This window comes from Anoplolepis gracilipes, chromosome 15 (assembly GCF_047496725.1).
Source record: "Anoplolepis gracilipes chromosome 15, ASM4749672v1, whole genome shotgun sequence".
NCBI classification, from domain to species: Eukaryota; Metazoa; Arthropoda; class Insecta; order Hymenoptera; family Formicidae; genus Anoplolepis; species Anoplolepis gracilipes.
Window position 1 is genome coordinate 2998118 of NC_132984.1, and position 20048 is coordinate 3018165.

At 25.4% G+C, this 20048-nt stretch overlaps 2 protein-coding genes across 6 annotated transcripts in view; both read right to left on the minus strand.

Moving 5' to 3' along the window:
* LOC140674286 (cytochrome P450 4C1-like) overlaps positions 1-19044 on the minus strand; it is a 42549-nt gene extending 23505 nt beyond the window's left edge. The window contains exons 1-13 of one of the 3 annotated variants that reach the window (XM_072907718.1): positions 18989-19042; positions 18829-18919; positions 18603-18709; positions 18271-18355; positions 17676-17864; positions 14914-14983; positions 14724-14850; positions 14583-14640; positions 14122-14216; positions 12550-12618; positions 11023-11200; positions 10269-10451; positions 10020-10198 (exon numbers count right to left, since the gene is read on the minus strand). In XM_072907718.1, coding sequence (XP_072763819.1) covers positions 10026-10198; positions 10269-10451; positions 11023-11200; positions 12550-12618; positions 14122-14216; positions 14583-14640; positions 14724-14850; positions 14914-14983; positions 17676-17864; positions 18271-18355; positions 18603-18709; positions 18829-18919; positions 18989-18997 — 1434 coding nt within the window. In that variant the 5' untranslated portion in view covers positions 18998-19042 and the 3' untranslated portion in view covers positions 10020-10025. Of the gene's footprint in view, positions 1-9311; positions 9842-10019; positions 10199-10268; positions 10452-11022; positions 11201-12549; positions 12619-14121; positions 14217-14582; positions 14641-14723; positions 14851-14913; positions 14984-17675; positions 17865-18270; positions 18356-18602; positions 18710-18828 lie in introns of those variants that run through there. The other 2 variants (XM_072907717.1, XM_072907716.1) reach the window with 2 other exon arrangements.
* On the minus strand, positions 2540-6642 carry LOC140674288 (epidermal retinol dehydrogenase 2-like). Of its 3 annotated transcripts, none has more exons than XM_072907724.1 (8): positions 6456-6642; positions 5681-5824; positions 5070-5224; positions 4772-4949; positions 4391-4520; positions 3891-4011; positions 2831-2956; positions 2540-2630 (listed from the first exon to the last, which is right to left on the minus strand). In XM_072907724.1, the coding sequence occupies exons 2-8, from the start codon at positions 5816-5818 to the stop codon at positions 2561-2563; spliced, it is 918 nt and encodes a 305-aa protein (XP_072763825.1). In that variant the 5' UTR covers positions 5819-5824; positions 6456-6642; the 3' UTR covers positions 2540-2560. The 3 variants fall into 3 exon arrangements, with proteins under 3 accessions (XP_072763825.1, XP_072763824.1, XP_072763826.1); XM_072907723.1 differs by having other exon boundaries at positions 5681-5834; XM_072907725.1 differs by having other exon boundaries at positions 5681-5834; positions 6534-6624.
* Positions 19045-20048: the final 1004 nt, after the last annotated feature.

Here is a 20048-nt window from a genome sequence, read left to right on the forward strand (position 1 = left end):
AACGCTATGGTTCATCTTCTAATTAACAATTTTATTGTCGAACTTTTTGACTATGTAAGTAAATACTGGATTGATTGTACAGTTTGGTGACTCGACGTATTGGTAATTTATAATTATTTAACCATGCCAACATAGGATTCAGTCGTCCGGCATTGCAGTCAAGTCACGAAAAAAAAAAAATCTATTAATATAAGAATACTTTTATTAATTCCTCGTGGCTCACTAACCATAGAGGAATATACATACCGGCAACAATAATGTTTAGCGATTGTTTTTTATCGCTTTTTACCGCTTTTTATATTATACATTGTATTTTGCGTTCTGTAAAAATCAATTCCGTTTTTTGAAATTATTTGTATTTTTATATTTATGACTTGCATTACGATTATATTACTGCGCTGAAGAAGGCTCAAATAGAGCTCGAAACGTTCGCTATCGATTAATTATTCTTAACGGTTTCATCTATTAATTTTATACGTTGTTTTGTACTAAATTATTTTATATGCAGAATTATGCTCATTGAATTTTTTTTTAAATAATAAAAACTTTATTTTTCGTCCTTGATCTCTACAGCACTGAACGTTTGAAATATTATTCTTGAAAAGATTCTACATAATAAATCTTACACTTGTCAAGTGTGACACGTAGAAGATTCTGAGAACTTACAATCTAGCATTGACGTATATGAATAAATATAATAAATATTTTTCCATATGCGCGTGGATATTTTTTATTTATTCTATGCGATCTTACAAGGAAAGGTCCCTTGAAAGTGTCCCTTTTCGATTTTAATGCGCTTTGAATATGTTGTAGTCTAGGTCAAAATAGGAGAAACGTATTTGAGAAAAATCGGTTTTTATATTTCTGAGCAAATACCGTCGAAATGGTAAGAAATATAAAAAAAAGTTTCCAATAAAAGTTTTATGGTTTTTAATGTACTTTAAAACTGCATGATCAAATTTCTCAAAAAATAAAGAGGAAAGGGGAATTTAAAAAAATATGATATTTTAGAAAAATCAAATTATGCACTTTTAAGGTACATTAAAACTATAAAACTTTTATTGTGAACCGTTTTCTATATCTTTTACTGTTTCAACGGTATTTGCTTACAAATATAAAAATCGCTTTTCTTCAAAGGGATATTTTACTCTCTTAACTGCCATTAGGGCGTGTAAAAAAAAATATGTTTCTCTAATTTGACTTAAACTATAACATATTAAAAGCACATCAAAATCGAAAAGGACACTTTTATACCTATTCTTGTTAGTAAAGGTCAATGTAGTATTAGTGTATTGAAAACGAATTTTTTAACATTAATTGACTTTTTTTGTATTTTTTCGTACTACCCATAAGATGGCCTTTCGAGACGCGATGCCAAAGGCGCGTAGAAATGGCGCGTGCAAGGTGTTGTCGCGCTCGCGTGGCACGGTGTCATATCCGCCAAATTGATATATCACGGAGAATCTTCTTTCCTGGAGAATCAGCACGTTCGGACGGGATAGTTGCAGAACGATGATATTACTAATGTGCGCATATTATTTACTTATGTATTTATACTTTTATTATATTAAAACAATATTTAATTTTATTTTTATGTTTAATTATGTTTTATTATATTAAAATAATATTTAACTCTATTACGCCTTACGTTTTTTACCTTTTATTAGTTTTATTATATTTCTTCCACTTAAAAAAATGAGAATAAAAATATAGCTTATACGCAACAGTAAATGTATCTTTTAAAGTAAAAAATAAAGTCTTTAATCATTCTTGAAATGTCATACGTAATTCCGTAGATTTCAAAAATTTTTAAGTTTAAAACGTTAAAAAGTTAAAAATTAAATGTATGTTTTAGTTCATCTTTGAACCATCTTCTGCGATCCAACGTAAGAATATATAATTATATAACAAATTAAAATACTTAAAAGTACCCAGACACGCCAAATGTTAAAAGTTTCTTACCGGCCCCAAACTATAGAAACAAAAATACCATATGCGTACTTAAATGCATTCCCCAATATAACGCTAAAATAGCAAAATTGAAAGAAAAACAATAGGAACCAGGAAGAAACTCATCACACAGATCTCAAGCGATCAGTAATAATTATGACAAAACGCAACCGTTGCTCGATGCGTTGAGCACACTAGTGGGTAAAGAAAATACATAGTTTAAAGCCGATAAAAAACTAATTACATTTTGCGTGTTTGCGTACTTTAAAGTGTTTTAATGTATTATATAATTATATTCTTATGTTGTATTGCTGAAGATGGTTAGGCCCAAAGATGAATCAAAACATTTAAATAAAGGCGTTTTTTTAATTAAAAAACTTGAATTTTTATTCACGTCTTTACATCCTGCGCTGACTTATATCGCCTCTTTCCCTGATGTTATTGGTTTTATTTAAGAGTCTTATAAATTATTATTTTTCAAAAATATTGTGTATTTCAGAGCATTAAAATAATAAAAAAGTTATCATGATTATAATTATTGAAAAATATTTTTATTGTTTTTTACATAAAATAACAAATTTGTATATAAACCTATATTCTTTCATATTTTTTAATCTTCTACATCAGCACCGAAGTCTAAGAAATCATATATACAATATATTGCTTTCTTCGGCAGTATTCTGAAATTAAAATATTATTTTTATTAGAGTAGAAAATGTATAAAAGGAAATAATAATAATTGTAGTAAAATTACATTCGTATCTATTAATGATTAATGATTTATGAGTCGCTTTGCAACTTATTAGCATTTTTAATGATTTGTTTAAAAATCTGTCATGTGCATTTAATATGATAGAATTTTTATTTGTATAATTTATACCTTATTAAATATGACATCGGCAGCCAATGTGAAGGTATACTTCTTTCTTGAAAATTTTGTCTTTGCGCATCGATTATTAGTGAAGCTGCTTTTTGCGGTGTAAGACTTCCCATTATACTTGGAAATCTATATATTATTGATAAATAAAATATAAAATCATCAATCAGTGTAATAATTATTATAAAAATGTCTTATTTAATAAATAATGTTTTATAAATGTGTATAAACGTATATATAATGTATGCGTAATGTATGTATAATGTAGAAACTGTGATATTAAAAGACAAAAGTTTCTTTTATCAAATGAACGGCATTCTGCAGAAGAGAATCAACCTACTCAAATATAAAATTGATAAAGTTGCGACAACCACACGATCTTCCGACTCCCCACTCTAATGCTCTGCAGGTTGGATCGTGTATAGAACAATTGAATCAATTTTCGACTGCATGGTGTATAATAAGATTTATTACGACTATATAAAGTAATTCATTAAAAGTGTCATAATCCATTCGGAGAAAGTTTTTAAAATCAACTGAATCTAATTCTTTAAGAATATTAATATGACTAAATTTTTTTTCTCTGTAATAATAACTTTTTAACCCAATATTTTCTTTTTCGTTTTTGCATCAGCATTTCGTTTTGTGGCAGTAAACTCAATGCATTTCCGATTTCCTTTAATTTAGAAATTGACGGAGCCATTTTTCACACATATTTGCAATGCAGCAGTCTACCACAGATTGAATCATGTAGAGAGAGCAACACATGATTATCCCTACCTAATTATCCTGCAATTCGGATCGTGAGTAGCGAGTGTAAGAGATATCGCTCGATTCGCAGAACGAATTGAATCATTTTTGCAGATGATATTTAGGTATTTAATAAAAGAAAATATGGCAAGATCTTAGTTTCTTAATTTTTCATTTAATTTTCAGTCCTTTTCTGCAGAAAACCGTCCAAATACGCTAATTTTGAAAATGTATGAATTTCATAACTTTACACACCATTGTTATTACGAAATATTATTTACAATTCGTTAACTTTCTATCGTTATAAACTTGCCTTATCCTTGGCTTTTTGACAAGTCCAGTAAGTATTATGGTCGGATAAACGGTAGTAAACTTAATTAAGGATTTTCCTTTGCTATATGCACGCAATTCATTGAAGACAGCTTCCATCAGTGCTGTAATACCCACATGAAAAAAATATTAGGAAAACATGCTCTGTAATTATATCTGATTTTACAATTTGACTGTAAGCGCATAATGTTTATTAATTTACAATAAAGACAGTTTAGTTTCGACATTAGTTTTGACAAGACGTGTTCCGTCACTTGTTGGTTCGTCAAATCAATATGTTTAACTAACTGCTACCTGTACAACACATTGATATACATCTTTGTTCACTCGAATTTAAACTTGAAAAGGACCACAACCAAATGGTCGAAACGTCGTTTTAATATTAAATAAAGATATTATTGGCTAGTTTGGTCGTTCTACTTACATTACTTGCTATTAATAATTATACTATAGAATTATAAAATTATAATAAGATTGAATTACCTTTGACCGCGGATTTTGTGGGACAATAAACCGTACCATGTGTACTGCCCAAAAATGCTGCTACTGATGAGATCGCCACAACGTGACCGTGATTCTTTTCAATCATACTTGGTAGGAACGCTCTCAATGTCTAAAAGTAATTTTCATTAAGAACAATTTGCGAAAGCATTATTACACGTGCGTGCATGTGTATGTATGTATATATATGTACTTTTATTTTGTCTCTTTAATTTATTTCAATTGCAAATGTAGTAAATTAATTGTCTTCAGTACGTACTTCTGTTTCTAAGAATAATGTAAATTGCCCTAATTATTTTATATATATATATATATATATGCATCTTAATATATGTATCTTAATATAACATATATGTCACTTGCCCAAAAATGCGACCTTATATTGACGTCTATAACTCGTGTAATTTCATCGACGCTGTGATCTAGAAGTTTTTTAACAATTCCTATACCGGCATTGTTGACTAAAATAGTAACGTCACCGACTTCTTCTCTCACTTTTTCAGCAACTCTAAAGACTTCTTCCCTGTCTGCTACGTTGCATCTATAAAAATCCCGATCAAATTTTGTAATCAGCGTTAATAATGGTTAAATTGTATAGTTAATTGTACGCATATAAAATCGTTTTTTGTTGAATATATGAATTTAAGCAACATTGATTTACTGATATGCGTGGACTCTTTGTTTCCCCATAATTTTAATCTCATTCATCGTTTGCTGGTTGGTTTTTTCATTGATATCCCAACATACTACTGTTGCTCCTAACAATGCATAACCAATCGCTAATTCCTTCCCAATACCGTGACCCGCACCTGTTACCTGTCGTGATATATGTATTAAGTTCTAATCCTTTCATCGCGTAAATTATTACATTATCTTAAATTTTATAGATTACAAATTTTTGCACAATTTGAACATTATAATTTAATAATTTCTTGATCAAACAATTATATTATAAAATAAACAAAAACAAAAACGTAAAAAATTCTTGTTTTATTTTTAATTTATTTTTGTTTGGGATGAAAAAATTTAGTGATAAAGTGGCTTTAAATAATTTTAAAAGTGTATTCAAAATGACGCAAAATGGAGTTTTGTGTACTAACTTGCTCTTCGATAGAATAACTTTTAAGGTAAAATAATGAAAAATGAATTTAAAATAAATTTGTTAACATATTTTTACATATTGTTAATTTTTATTTTATGAACTAAATCTTTAAAAAAATATTTAAAAATTATATCTTTTATATCTATGCATATTATGAATTTTATACGTACCAAAACGATTTCATCAACTGCATCCTTTTTTGCTTTTGGAATAAATATTGTAAATATGCTTTCGCAAATGAAATAAAAAACTTTCAAAATAAGAAATAGTATTTCTGCCAGAAGGAGTATGCCGTCATATATATTCATAATTATCTATGGAAAGCTAGTAATAGTAATATATGTATATTATTAATGATAATAATATTAAATATAAATAGATGATTAAAAAAGAGGCATAGGAGCGGGGAGATATGCATGGAAATATAAGTTTTTTTGTAGATAGTGTGTTACAAATATATTAACGATTCTTTACATTGGTAAAATTCTATAAAATTCTATAAAAAGGCGGAAATTGTACAAAATAATGAACGTTTCGATTCACGTTTTTGAATCCTCTTCAACATGCGTTCTATTAATCCTATCTCAAATTATATATAATTATACATTCCTTTTTCTATATTATGTTGAAGAGGATTCAAAAACGTGAATCGAAACGTTCATTATTTTGTACAATTTCCGCCTTTTTATAGAATTTTACCAATGTAAAGAATCGTTAATATATTTGTGACACACTATCTACAAAAAAACTTATATTTCCATGTATATCTCCCCGCTCCTATGCCTCTCTTTTAATCATCTATTTATATTTAATAATTTGGAGCTCTTCCTTAAATCTTATTATAAATAATAATATTAATATGTTGTGGCTTTGAGGTGGAGATACAAAATTTGCGCGATCGTTGACGGGTTGAGGACTTTGGATTCCAGAAGTCGTAACATTCACCTTTTTTCATATATATATATTTAGACAATCTTCTTTATTTTAGCTTCTTTCTAACTAAAATAGGTTCTCCTAACTCACTTGACTAATATCTTTATACAGTCACTTTTCCTCACATTACAGCAACTCAACACTCAACATTACTCGCGTTTAACTGATTATGGATGGTTTACTACTGGTATAATTATTGTTAATGACTGTCGCTTCCTTCGCGGTGTTTTTATAACTTTTTAGAATATATATATATATATATATATATATATATAAATGGAGGAGATATTGAACAACCAATCGTGTGTGAGAGAGAATCTCATTTGTTTGCAATGCATATGTCCCGATATCCACCGCGTGATTTGACAATCATGTTGATGCTTCTGTTATCAAGTTATTTATATAATTTATTTACATGGTTACTTACAACTGTCTTACTAATACAGAAATTTCCATAGAAACAGCAAATTCTTCTTCTATTTATATTATATATGTTTTATAATCACCCCCGAATTTAGCAGTTCGAAGTGAGCCGCCTGGCAATATGACTAAATATGATCCACTTCGTGGCGACACGTCAGGGTGCAAGTAAAGGAAATCTAAAGGCAAATTTCTTCTCTTGCACCTTTCGCAATTCGGTGACGCTTCCGGTTTCTGTACCTCCGGCATGTCTTGCCTTCTCCGTTGCGTCAATAGCTCACGCGGTCAATATTCTACCCGAGTGCATTCGCGATACACTCTTCTTTTAACTATTAATACTTTCCATTACTTACATATATTTTATATATATATATAATCTTTCGAGCAACAAATAATAACAAATAATTTATACATTTTTTTTTTAAACAAACTAATTTTTGCTTTATTTTTTTTATGTATTTTTATAAGCATTTTTCTACAAACAAAATATCAATTTATAAATAATTAAATAAAAGCATTGTGAACTTTTCTTTTTATTACTTTTTGTTACTTTTTACTATTTTCTTTTTAAACATTTTTATATCTTCTTAAAGAGGAAAACAATTAACGATTAAAATATTTCTTAAAAAAACAATTTCAAATTTTGATTTTCAAAATTTGTATTTATTAATATAAATTTTTATTTTTTTTTATCTAATTAAGACAGTTAAATATAAATACGATAAGGTTTATTATTTGATCTTTATATTTTTATTTATTCGATTTGATTTGATTTTATCTGATTACAAATATAATAGTCGTCTAATACTCTTCTCGTCGTATTTTCTTTTAATCTGATGATTGAATCTCAATTGAAACTTTTTTCTGTAAATTCTAATTGTAAGTCACATATGGTTATATATGTTAAGTTATTGACAGTTGGATAAGTTGTTGACCTTGGCAGATAACATTTTCCTACTTGTATTAGGCATGAAGTGTATGCAAATTTTTTCTTTTGTTTTTTACGTTTTATTTTGTCCTTTATTATTTGTTCTTATATCGAAACTACATTCGTCTACAAAAGATTGTTTTTAAGCGCGTTTGTAATAGATTATTTGTAAACAACCGCAGATATATTAGATTCAGAGCAGTTGTTAAACATTATGGTCGTATTTAAGATACATAGCTTCGTTTCTTACAGATATTTATCCTGTGATAATATCTGTATACGCATCCACTTCATGCGTAATACAAAAAGGAAAAGGTTATCTGCCAAGGTCAACAACTTATTCAACTGTCAATAACTTATATAACCATATGTAACTTACAATTAGCATTTACAGAAAAAAGTTTCAATTGAGATTCAATCATCAGAATAAAAGAAAATACGACGAGAAGAGTATTAGACGACTATTATATGTATAATCAGATAAAATCAAATCAAATCGAATAAATAAAAATATAAAGATCAAATAATAAACCTTATAGTATTTATATTTAGCTGTCTTAATTAGATAAGAAAAAATATATGAGGTTGTATGCAATTAATAAAAGTATCATTCCTTTTTCTAATCAGCGTTTCATTATTTGTTCCTCGGCATACAAGAGTGACGTGATTCGCACATTTCTGACGTTTTCTTGCAAGTATCGACGTAAATCGACCCATGGGTGCAATAATATTATTTATTGACTTTGATGCATGTACTAATTGCACATTAAATATACGAAATATATTTTCTGTATTTGGTATGCATAGTTAGTACGTACATAAAACTGACAAGTGAATAATATAAATTCAATCATTTATAAGTGATTGTTTGGTTTTTGTTACTTTTTTTGGAAAAAACATTTATAACGATTCTATCTTACTCCCATTAATAATATATGTAATTATAAATAAATTTTATTAATTGTCCATGAAAGTTTTATATTATTTAAGTATTTATAATTATTCCAAGAATATTTATGATTGCTTCATAAAATATTTATGATCGCTTCATATAACGTATATACATATGATATCTGTATGAATACATCTAACGTATTTAAAATAGAAATATAAAACTGTGGATGTGTAGTAGACATCTATGGAAGTTTACGTGGATATTACATAAAGATTTCGAATCTCCATGATGGAGACATCCAATTTTTCAATTTCGAAAGAAAAGTTTTCCAAATTTCGAATTTTTGAAGGAGACTCTGGGAACTATAACGCAACAGGGTGCGTTCCCAGATATATGTTTATAAGACAATTTATTTTAATTTATAGAGATTATCCTTCTTCATTTTTTGCTATTAATTCTGAAACACCTTGTATATATTAATACTATATTGATTAACATAATACGAGATGGTAAATGAAATGTAAACCAAAATATTTTTACTAATTGTATGTATAAGTTTATTTTTAAAAGGAATAACATAAAACAGATAAAGATAAATAAACAATAATTAAATATATTTTTCTGCATAATTTCTCTGTACTTTAATACAATACTTTGATGGAATTTTAATTTCTAACGCTTAGGTAAATTAAACCATTAATAACCACATAATAATTATATTTAACCATTTGTAACACCAGTAATAACTATTTAAGTTAAACAGTTGCATTGTTAACATTTTCAAGCCATTCAAGCCATTCTTACGGCGAAAATAACTGTTATTCTTTCCTCTTGTTCGTTCTTTAAAATTTTCGTTCAATTGTACATTTAAATTAATAAAAAAATTTTTATTATCAAACATTAAATGTTCAAAAATTTTTCAAGTTTAATCTTTTTATTAATTAGAAAGCATAATTATCGTTATGCAACAGAAACATTAACACTTTGCTCGCTTCTTTTCCATATTTTCTCCCGCTAAAATTTTATGTTTTTGTTGCGTAACGATAATTCCTAAATGCTGTTCAACAACTGTTAACATTTGCAGAATATGTGGTCCTTTATTAAATGCCGTTTAATTATTGTAAAAAGCAGTTGTAGATATAGATGTACCTCTACCTATTTGTGTGCAACTTTTATTAGACCACATTTAGTTTTAATCACATCATAGATAAATTGTGACTTATCTTTACACTACCATTTTCTCTTCTCATTTGTATACCATATACATATATTATGTATATAGAAAGCCTCATACAAAAGATATTAGATTATTTTTCAATAAATATGTACTTACACTATTTTAATGTAGATCGCGATTTTCAATTTTGACTTCTAGGGGTTCAACAGAATATAGAGTTATATCCGTATTTAATTTAATTTTATCTATCGGAATGATTTTATCTACTTTGAATACAAATGTTGGTATCAAAGTTGCTAAGACAACTTTCAGTGAAATCATTGCATAATTCATACCTGCAAAAACTTATCAGTTGCTTATATGCAAATCAATTTTATGATAACATATATTTTGAATTGTTCTTACCTATACAATTTCTGGATCCCATACTAAATGGCATGTAGTAAGACGAATTAGACTTAATTTTTCTTTTTTCAGGGAGAAATCTGTCCGGATCAAATACCAACGGATTGGGCCAATACTTTTCATTTCGGTGTAGAGTTATTATTCCCAAAAGAACCTCAGTGTCTTTTGGCAGGATAAACTCTCCTAAAACATATATCAGTAAAATTTAAAAAAAAAACAGATCTAATAACTTTGATCTTATATTGATATATGTTGAGATCACTGTTCTGAGTCTCCCCCAAAAGTTTTAAGCGTATAGCATTTTATAAAATATATATAATTTGAAAATTACATATAATTTAGAAGTTTTTTTGTTAATAACTTTTTAATAAACAATGAGTAACGGTTAAAATTTATTGGAAATTATTCAGAACAGTAACCTTGAAAATATAATCAAGATTAAGCTCATTCAGTCACGAAGACGTATTTTTAAAATTTTATTTTTGTAAATTGAAATAAATTTCAAAAATAATTGCACAAAAAGAAAACTATTAATCTTACCAAATGTACATTAGTGTGTATTTTTTTTATATTTAGCTTTTAATTTATATATAACCATGAAATAAGCACATAATTTTTAAATAATAAAATATATTTAGTTATTTTTTAAAAATTATGATTTTTTCCTATTTAAGTTATATGTAACGTTAATTATACATTTAATGATAACATATACATATATAAAATAAAAAGATAATTATTTTTGAAAACAAACCTATTTTTACATCCTCTGTTAGATGTCGCCCAATTAAAGGAACAGGAGGAAATATTCTCATAGTTTCTTTAATAATACAATCTAAGTAATTTATATTTGGTAAATCTTCGTATCTAATTGGAGCAGATTTTGGAGTTTTTGTCCCATAAATTTCCCATAATTCTTGATACACTTTTTCCTATTGTAAGATTAAATAAAATTAATTAAATAAATATATACCCTCTATATGTATAAATATATCAGAAGTATAAACATATGTGTATTATATGGTAAGGTAGACCTAGTTTTTAATATATACACAATACACTATATATATATATATGTATATTAATTATATTATTTATATACAATTATATATATTATTATTTATGTATACGAATTCATTATTTTGGTATCAAAATATTGATAATGATTAAATTAATAAAAATTAGTGTAGACATTTTGTAGCTATATTAAAATTATTAATTTTTTTGGTAAATGTCTATAATAGCTACTGCAGCGAAAAACCAATTTTTTCAATACCAATTAACAAAGCTACTATAGAAATGGAATGTAAAAATGCTTTTAGGGAGGGGCAAGTCTTTCTTAAGAAGTTACAAGTAACAAAATTACTTAAATAAATTTATTAAACATTATTCATTAAATTATTATAAAATGGAATAATATAAATATGAATAAAGAAATATTTTCATAATACACACACACACACAGAGGGCGGTGCAAGGGGGGCTATCGGCCCCCCTCTCGCGCCCGACCCGTCCACCTCGCTTTGGTGGAAAGTTGCAAACCCATGTAAATTTTGCTTTGTCTTGCAACGTATATGCGAAGCGAGGTGGCCGGAATGGGTGCGGGAGGAGGGGCCGAAGGCGTGTGTGCGCGTGTATTATGAATATATTGAAAATATATATAAAAATAAAGCAACAAATACAATAATTAATGTTTGTAAACAAAACTCGAAGGACAGTATAATTTGGCATTTCTATAACTTGTTATTGAATAAATTCTTAAGAAAGACTTGCCCCTCCCTAAAAACATTTCTACATTTCATTTCTATAGTAGTTTTGTTGATTGGTATTGAAAAAAATTGATTTTTCGCTGCAGTAGTTATTATAGACATTTACCATTTTTTTAAATTAAAATAATACACTCAAAATTGTTTAAATATTTTTGTAATAAGTTACATATAATATATACATTTCTTATTTACTTGCTTGTTATAAGTGTATTTATTATTTTGAATAATAAAAATGTTTATACAAATCAAATTTAAATTATAATTTGAAAAAGCAAACTAACAATTTAATAATTTTATTAATATTATTAGAATTTACTATAATTTATATAATATATATAACAATATGTGAAAAGACGACTCTAAACAAAGTATTATTATTTACTTGAATAGCAAAATTTATTGAAAAAGTATTTTTTATTGTTACGTAAAAAATATTTTTTATAGAGAATTGTATTATTCTAAACGATCAGTTTATTACGAAAAAATTTTATATAAATTTTATAAATACGTACTTGTATCTCTGGGAAATTTGCTAACATGAAGATCGCAAAATCAATCGTAACAGAGGTTGTATCAAAATTCTAATTAAGAAAATATCATTTAATAATTAATAAAAGTAAAAGGCTCTAATATATTGAATATAAAAAATCGGGAAAAATAGGTTTAATAAGAGCTGAGTGCAGTAAATAAATGCACTTATATTATGTAAAAATTCTCTTTAATAATAATAATAAATGTTTCAAACCTATTTTTAAACAATCTTCATATAAAAATAGATAACACACTGACGAGGAATTAGATATAAATTAACAAGAAGACGAATGACTGTTAAATCGCATATGATGTGAAGGAAATAAAAATAAACATGTAGAAACTCAGGATCAATATTTGCATATATGTATTCATATACATATGATGAAGACCTTAGGTATCTGTTTTGAGACCATTCTTTTACTTAATAATGACATTTCTGATAATCTCTTACTAATATATTCCACATTCAAGACTTCAACATTATCAATTATTTCACTTAAACTCGTGATTCAAAAGTCTATGACTAATGATTATATAATGCTGATTGATGAGTATTTTTAATAAGTTATCAACATGATGTATCATAATCTTCACATAAAATTCTATACACCATATTTTTATTTAATTATTTAGAAAGAAGGTGCTTATTGTTATTTTTTGTGTTGTGTATTGAAAAAATGCAACTTGTTTATAGCAATGTAAAATTAGATTTCAATCACGGATCACATGTGTAAATTGTTTCGAAAAAACTGGAACATTTACAAAAGCCATTATGAAATCAAACTCTAAGCTTGCAAAACAAACAAGAAACATATATATTTTATGATACACAAAAATTACATATATATATATAGAGGGTGTCCCGAAAATACCGGTAAATATTTTAATGGCAGGTTCTTTAGAACATTTTAGGACGAAAAGTTTAATACAAAAATGTCGAGGCTACAATAGTTTTTAAACTGGAAGCAATTATATTTCACGAATAATAGGACTGAGATTTCGCGCTTTCAGGTGCGGCAAAATAACAAGTGATAAAAGTGCTCCTATAAATAGCGCTCTTTTCACGATATTATGAATATTATGTTAGCCCTTGTTATTTTGCCGTACCTGAGAGCACGAAATCTCAGTCCTATCATTCGTGAAATATAATTGTTTCCAGTTTAAAAACTATTGTAGCCTCGACATTTTTGTATTAAACTTTTCGTCTTAAAATGTTCTAAAGAACCTGCCATTAAAATATCTACCGGCAATTTCGGGAAACCCTGTATATATGGGGACACCCTGTATATATGAATATATATATTACTTTATTTTATTAAATGTTAGTAATATGTTTTTTGTTTTTGTATATTGAAAATAATTCAAAAGAAGAATAAAAATATTTATTATTACTAAAGAGAATTTTTACACAATGTAAGTGCATTTATTTACCTCGCTTCGTTTTTTATTAGTTATTCTTATTCCTTTATAATTTTTTATATAATAAATTATGTTTTATTTGTATATAAATATATAATTATATAGAAATTATATAAAAAGATTTTACATACCTCTAGTATAATCGTTACTAAATTATCATGTATTATTTTTTGCGAAAACTTATCTCCATGAAATACTTCTACTAAAATGTCAAGAAGTGTCCTATCTACATCATTTAAAAAATAAAATATAAAATTGTGTGCCTGTATACATTTGCATAATTATGTGTATATAATTATATTATATGTATATAATATATGTACATATGTATCCATCTGTGTATGTGTTAATTACTTTCTCAGTTTTATGATAGCATAATTTAATATGTTACTTTGAAAATTATAATTAAAAGTAAATGTAGAAGAAAAAAAATATCTTTAGCAATGATCAAAAGCATTTTAATAATAACCTAACAATTAAAACATAGCGTTCTAATTAAACTTTTTGAAAAAAATTATTTTGCTGACTCTAAGAATTTTGCATAATAATACAACAATGGAAACATAAAAATAAACCATGGGGAAAAACTTACGAGTTTCACATTTACTCTTGGTATTCTGTTCATTCGCATATATTTGCGCTTGTACTAACTGTATAATAATAGATTATATAGTAAGTAAAGTATTGTACAAGGTTAAAATTAATATTTATTATTAATATTTGCATTATTTACCTTATCTGTAAAAGAATGGTAGAAGTTATTATTCTGTCGCTGTTTTTGTCCCAGAGCAGTAAGATTGAATATAAAATTAGGATATAAGAATACATTCCGCATTCTTAATCTATTAATTTTTTTGAAGCTAAAACATCTTTCTTTAGTTTATCTACATTGTAAAAAGTTATGAATAAAAAAGGTATTTTACCTTTTCGTTGCTTCAATACATTGATTGATTTGATTTGTTGGAAATTCTATTTTGATGTCCGTCATTATACCTTTATAATCATATAAAAAATTCTTAAAATTACTTAAAATACCAACAAGTAATTGGCTACTACTATTGAGTTGTTCATTTTATAAAATATTTTGTTAAACAAATGTGATGCGAAATTTAAAATTACAAGATAAATGTTTTACGTTACCAAATATTGGAAAATAACAATTTGCTATTTAAGATTATACTCATTGTCAGTTCATTATTTTTATTGTTTGTTTGAATATTTTTGATATAAATTTACTATGTGGAATATTAAAAAATATTTTACAGCATATTTTACACATCTTATTATTAAAATGTTTTAGGAAATAAAAAAATATAAAAATTTGTTAATAAGTTTCAATAACTCAAATAAGATATTTTAGACGGTTTGTGCATAAATATTACGAAAAAAGAACTAATATAATTTTTTAAAAATTACTTTTTTAAAAAAACTGAAAAAAGATGTTACACGTGCTTGATCAAAAATTTACTATGTAAAAAATGTGTTAGTTTAATACATCAAAAAAGACGTTATACAAAGAAGCGTTATTTTATTATCTACTGTTTGAATTTATTTCTTTTGTTTTACAAAAAATTTTAATATAAAAGAAAGTAAGCCAAAATCTACTTAAACTTATATGGCTTTCTTATCAAAGTGATAATATAAAAAAATATGTAAAAATTATAAAATGTAAAAGTTATAAAAAAATTAAACAAAAAATTTGGCATTGTTATACCAATTGTATCAAAGTAGCATGAATAATATAGTAGAAAAATTTTTAATAATGAAGTATTTTATCAAATTTTATTAAATTTCAAATATAATACGTGAAAATTGTTACAGTCATTTTGTATAATTATTAAATATGTTCTTATTGTTATGGAGTTTTTAGTAACGACGAAATTAAATAAAATAAAATATTTATTATTATTATACGAATAAATCGTTACATAGCAGCATAAAGTTTTTTGTATAAAATTTTTATGATTTTTATATTTTTTCCATATTTTTGATATTGTAACTTTTACAACAAAAATGTATAAATTTAAATAAGTTTTTTATTTTTAGTTGGAACATTTTTTTTACATCATAATTTTTTGTAAGGAAGACAAACTTGAACACTAAAAAATGAAATAACGCTTCTTTGTATAATACTTTCTTGATATATTAAACTATTGTAATATCTTTAATAAAATAATTTTTTTAATAAGTGTGCCTGAATGCGTGAATTCGGTGCTTTTTTCATGTTTAAAAAAAGGAAATTTTCTATTTGTATATGATGAGATTTTCATATAAGCTTGAAACAATCTTATAACTACTACGAATTCAAATGAAATAACTTGATAAACAGACATCAATAAACGACATATAAAAAGTAAGAATTCCATATTAACACAAGGATAAGTAATAATATTTTTAAATCAAAAGTAATAATTATGGTATGAATAAAAAAATAATATAATTTTATTTATAAAAATTAAAACATATTTCTTTCAAAAGTAGTTTATTTATTTATTATATTAGATATTTATTTATATTAAACATATATTTATATTAAATATTTTTTTATATATTTAATATTTTAAACGATATATATTATAAATTTAGAAGTAAAATAATTTTCTTCATGCACCAATTGTTGAAAACTATTATTATAAAAAAATAATATTATTATAAAAAAAAACAATTTTTTATTACTGTAAATTAATTATTTTTATAAAAATGATAATATCAATAAATTGCATCAACTAAAATAAAACAGATTTACACCAAAGCAAAGTATAAAAACTTGGGTTGCATTAAAAGCTATATCATTAGATATATACATTTGTATTATTCAATAGTTATTATTATAAAAATTATTTGCATTATTCATACATAACATATAATAAAAACATTATTGTAATAAATATTTACATTTTTATATAAAATTTTATAAAGTTTTATGCAAAAAGCACATATATCAAGAAATATATATAATGATTTATCAGTCATTAAAAATTTCAATATATGAATACATGTTTATTTATATATTATTTATCTATTATCTTACATATTATCTACACATGCCTATTATCATTCACATGTATACATCACATATCATACATGATATATCAGCATATCAGATAATATATGTACATACAAAATAATATATGTACATACATATATAGTAAGAAAATATAAAATATAATTATAAAATATAATTAGGATAATATAAAATATAATGATACACAAAATTAAGAAAAAATTTGTGAAACGTTCTTAGAAAAAACATAAAAATAATTTATATGTTTATATAATGTACACGTCTTATGTCTATATTATCATACTTCACAACACCAAGTTTTTACTTTTTTGTAGTTTTAGTACTTTGATTTAGTGTTTGTTTTTCTTCAATTGGCGCTATTTATTGATATTATTACTTTTGTAAAAATTGTTGTTTTTTTTTACAGTAATATAGAATCTGTTTTTTGTATAATAACATTATTTTTTTGTAATAAAATCTTCAACAATGGAATTGACGCATGAACTTGGCACCTTTCTTTCCTTTACTGTTTTTTAAAGAGATTATTCCATTACTATTGTACTATTAATGCACTTCTTTTTCTTTATCTCTCGTAAAATTTTTAAATTTCCTTTTAAACTTTTTACGAAGACAAATATATGTAAATGTTTAACAAATAAATAAAAATACTTAATCTCTTACCACATGCAGTTCTCAGAGTATACTTTGATACATGTTTTAAAAGAATGACTTTATTCCCATTTAGTCTAATTTTTTCTAATTCGTCCGTCAATATTAAAGATTGTTCGACAAATATATCAAAATACTTTTGTAACAAGCTTTTATTAAAACTTGGCATTATTATTTTTCGATGTTTAATCCATGTAGATACTAAAATAAATGTTATAATAAGATATTAAAGTAAAAAGATATGTAAACAAATAAAATCATAATATTAAAAAATATATTAGTTGAAATTTAATTAATGATAATTTTAAACTTGTGACATTGTTATGTGCATATATGCGTATGTGTGAATGTGCGTGATTGCGTGCATGCGCGCTGTTAAAGTGCGAATAAAAATATACTACAGGACTGCAAGTAAATTGTGTTATAAAGCTGTTTTTTTTATAATTATGTTATTATGTAAATTAAATAGAAAAATAACTTTAAATTATATTATATTTTATATTATATTATTATTATACATATATTTTAACTTACGTATATACAATGTGTGTGTGTGTGTGTGTGTGTGTGTGTGTGTGTGTCTTATATTTTACTAAAAATATTTTACCAGGAGCTGTGATTAATCCTTTGCCTAATATTGGTTCAAATGTTTGATATATTATACTTTTATCGACACTGCTTTGTAAGATTTTCTGTAATGTTATGTAATATATTTTTAAGATTTCGAATGTACATATATATCCATTTGTGTCATTTAAAAAAAAAAAAGATATAAAAAATTATTATTTTTATTCGATATTTTGAGTAGACATTAATTATCCTATTCTAGATATTCTATATATAAATAAATATTAATTATTCTATTCTAGATATTCTATATAAATAAAAATAGATAGTCATTCATTTAATAGTTAAGCATAAGCTCGCTGGTCTCTCTACCTTCATTTGATCTGATTCATATATTACAATGAAAAACTTGTTGCCGAACCAAAATTTAAATGGGGATGAATTATCTTCTGTCCACTTAATTAAAGCTTCTAACAATTCTAAAAAATGTTTATGGTTTATCATATATGATAATTTATCAACATATTATTACTCTAAATTAATGCAACATTAGCGACAATTAATTTTTAAGTAAATATTTTTATCTTTTTATTATTACCATCAGGACTATATCGAAGAAAATAATAGGTACTTCCAATAAAAGGAAATGCTTTTGGCCCAGACATGTTATTTAGCGTTTTAACAGAAGACTGCCGGCGATAATTCAAGATGAGGTAACTTATGGCAATACATGCCAATATAATTAATACAGTACTTACTAATGTCATTGTACAAAAATGATGATAACACCAAAGTAGTAATACACTTTTACATTAATAGCAGACTGCCATCTGCTGTGATGTTATTGACGCTTTTATTATATCTTCCCCACCAAAATGTGTAATATGTAAAACACAGTTCATATGCATTATGCGTCTTAGATAAAAAAAACTTATTACTTATTATTTATGAAATATTACATATAGAAGATTTCGAGAATTTCTAAATTTAAAAAAGATAAAAATTGAATAAGTTTTAATTTGATATAATCAGGGTTGCTATAAGGTTCCAAAAGAAAATAATTTTGATTGTATAAAAATCTTTATTTTGCTATTTAAAATTCTTTTAAATTTACTGTATTTTACTTTATCTAAGAAAAAGAAAATCCAAATGGAATACAAATTTCTTTTAAAGAAAATAAATATGCAATAAAAATAGCAATCTATAAAAATCCAAACTTTTATGGTTTTATTTTTCTCTTTCTCCTTCTCTTCATTTCTAGGATTATATATTTTATAAATATTAGATATGTAAATGTCTTTTTATATATAATTGTTTTATATAATTACACACTCTAACATTTTTCAGGTATAAATAAACCATGACATATACTTTTTCATGTGTACAATATCAATACATTATTATTCATGCTATGCAAGTTTGAAATTTTGTTGTGTATGCAAATGTACTTATTTTATAACATTTTTTTTATTGCGTAACTTAATAGATGTTGATTTTATTCGTAGTTGATTGCATGTTTATTCGGTTCTATACACCAAGACGCCAGTAATGTCAGAGAGCGATTTGATATATATGAATAATGAATGTACAGGTTAATTATACAATATATGTGCACTTAGAAGATACAGAGATGTATTGTTACATAGAAGAGAGAAGTAGCTGTATAACCGTATTGTCTTCCATTAATTTGTCGGAATTTGGCGAGCGAATAATATGGTCAATGTGATTGAAAATTATTGCAAGTTCGAAATATGCTAAATTATCAGAATTTTGTAAGCAGAAGGTGTGAATCAGTACGTGAGATTCATCGTCAGATGT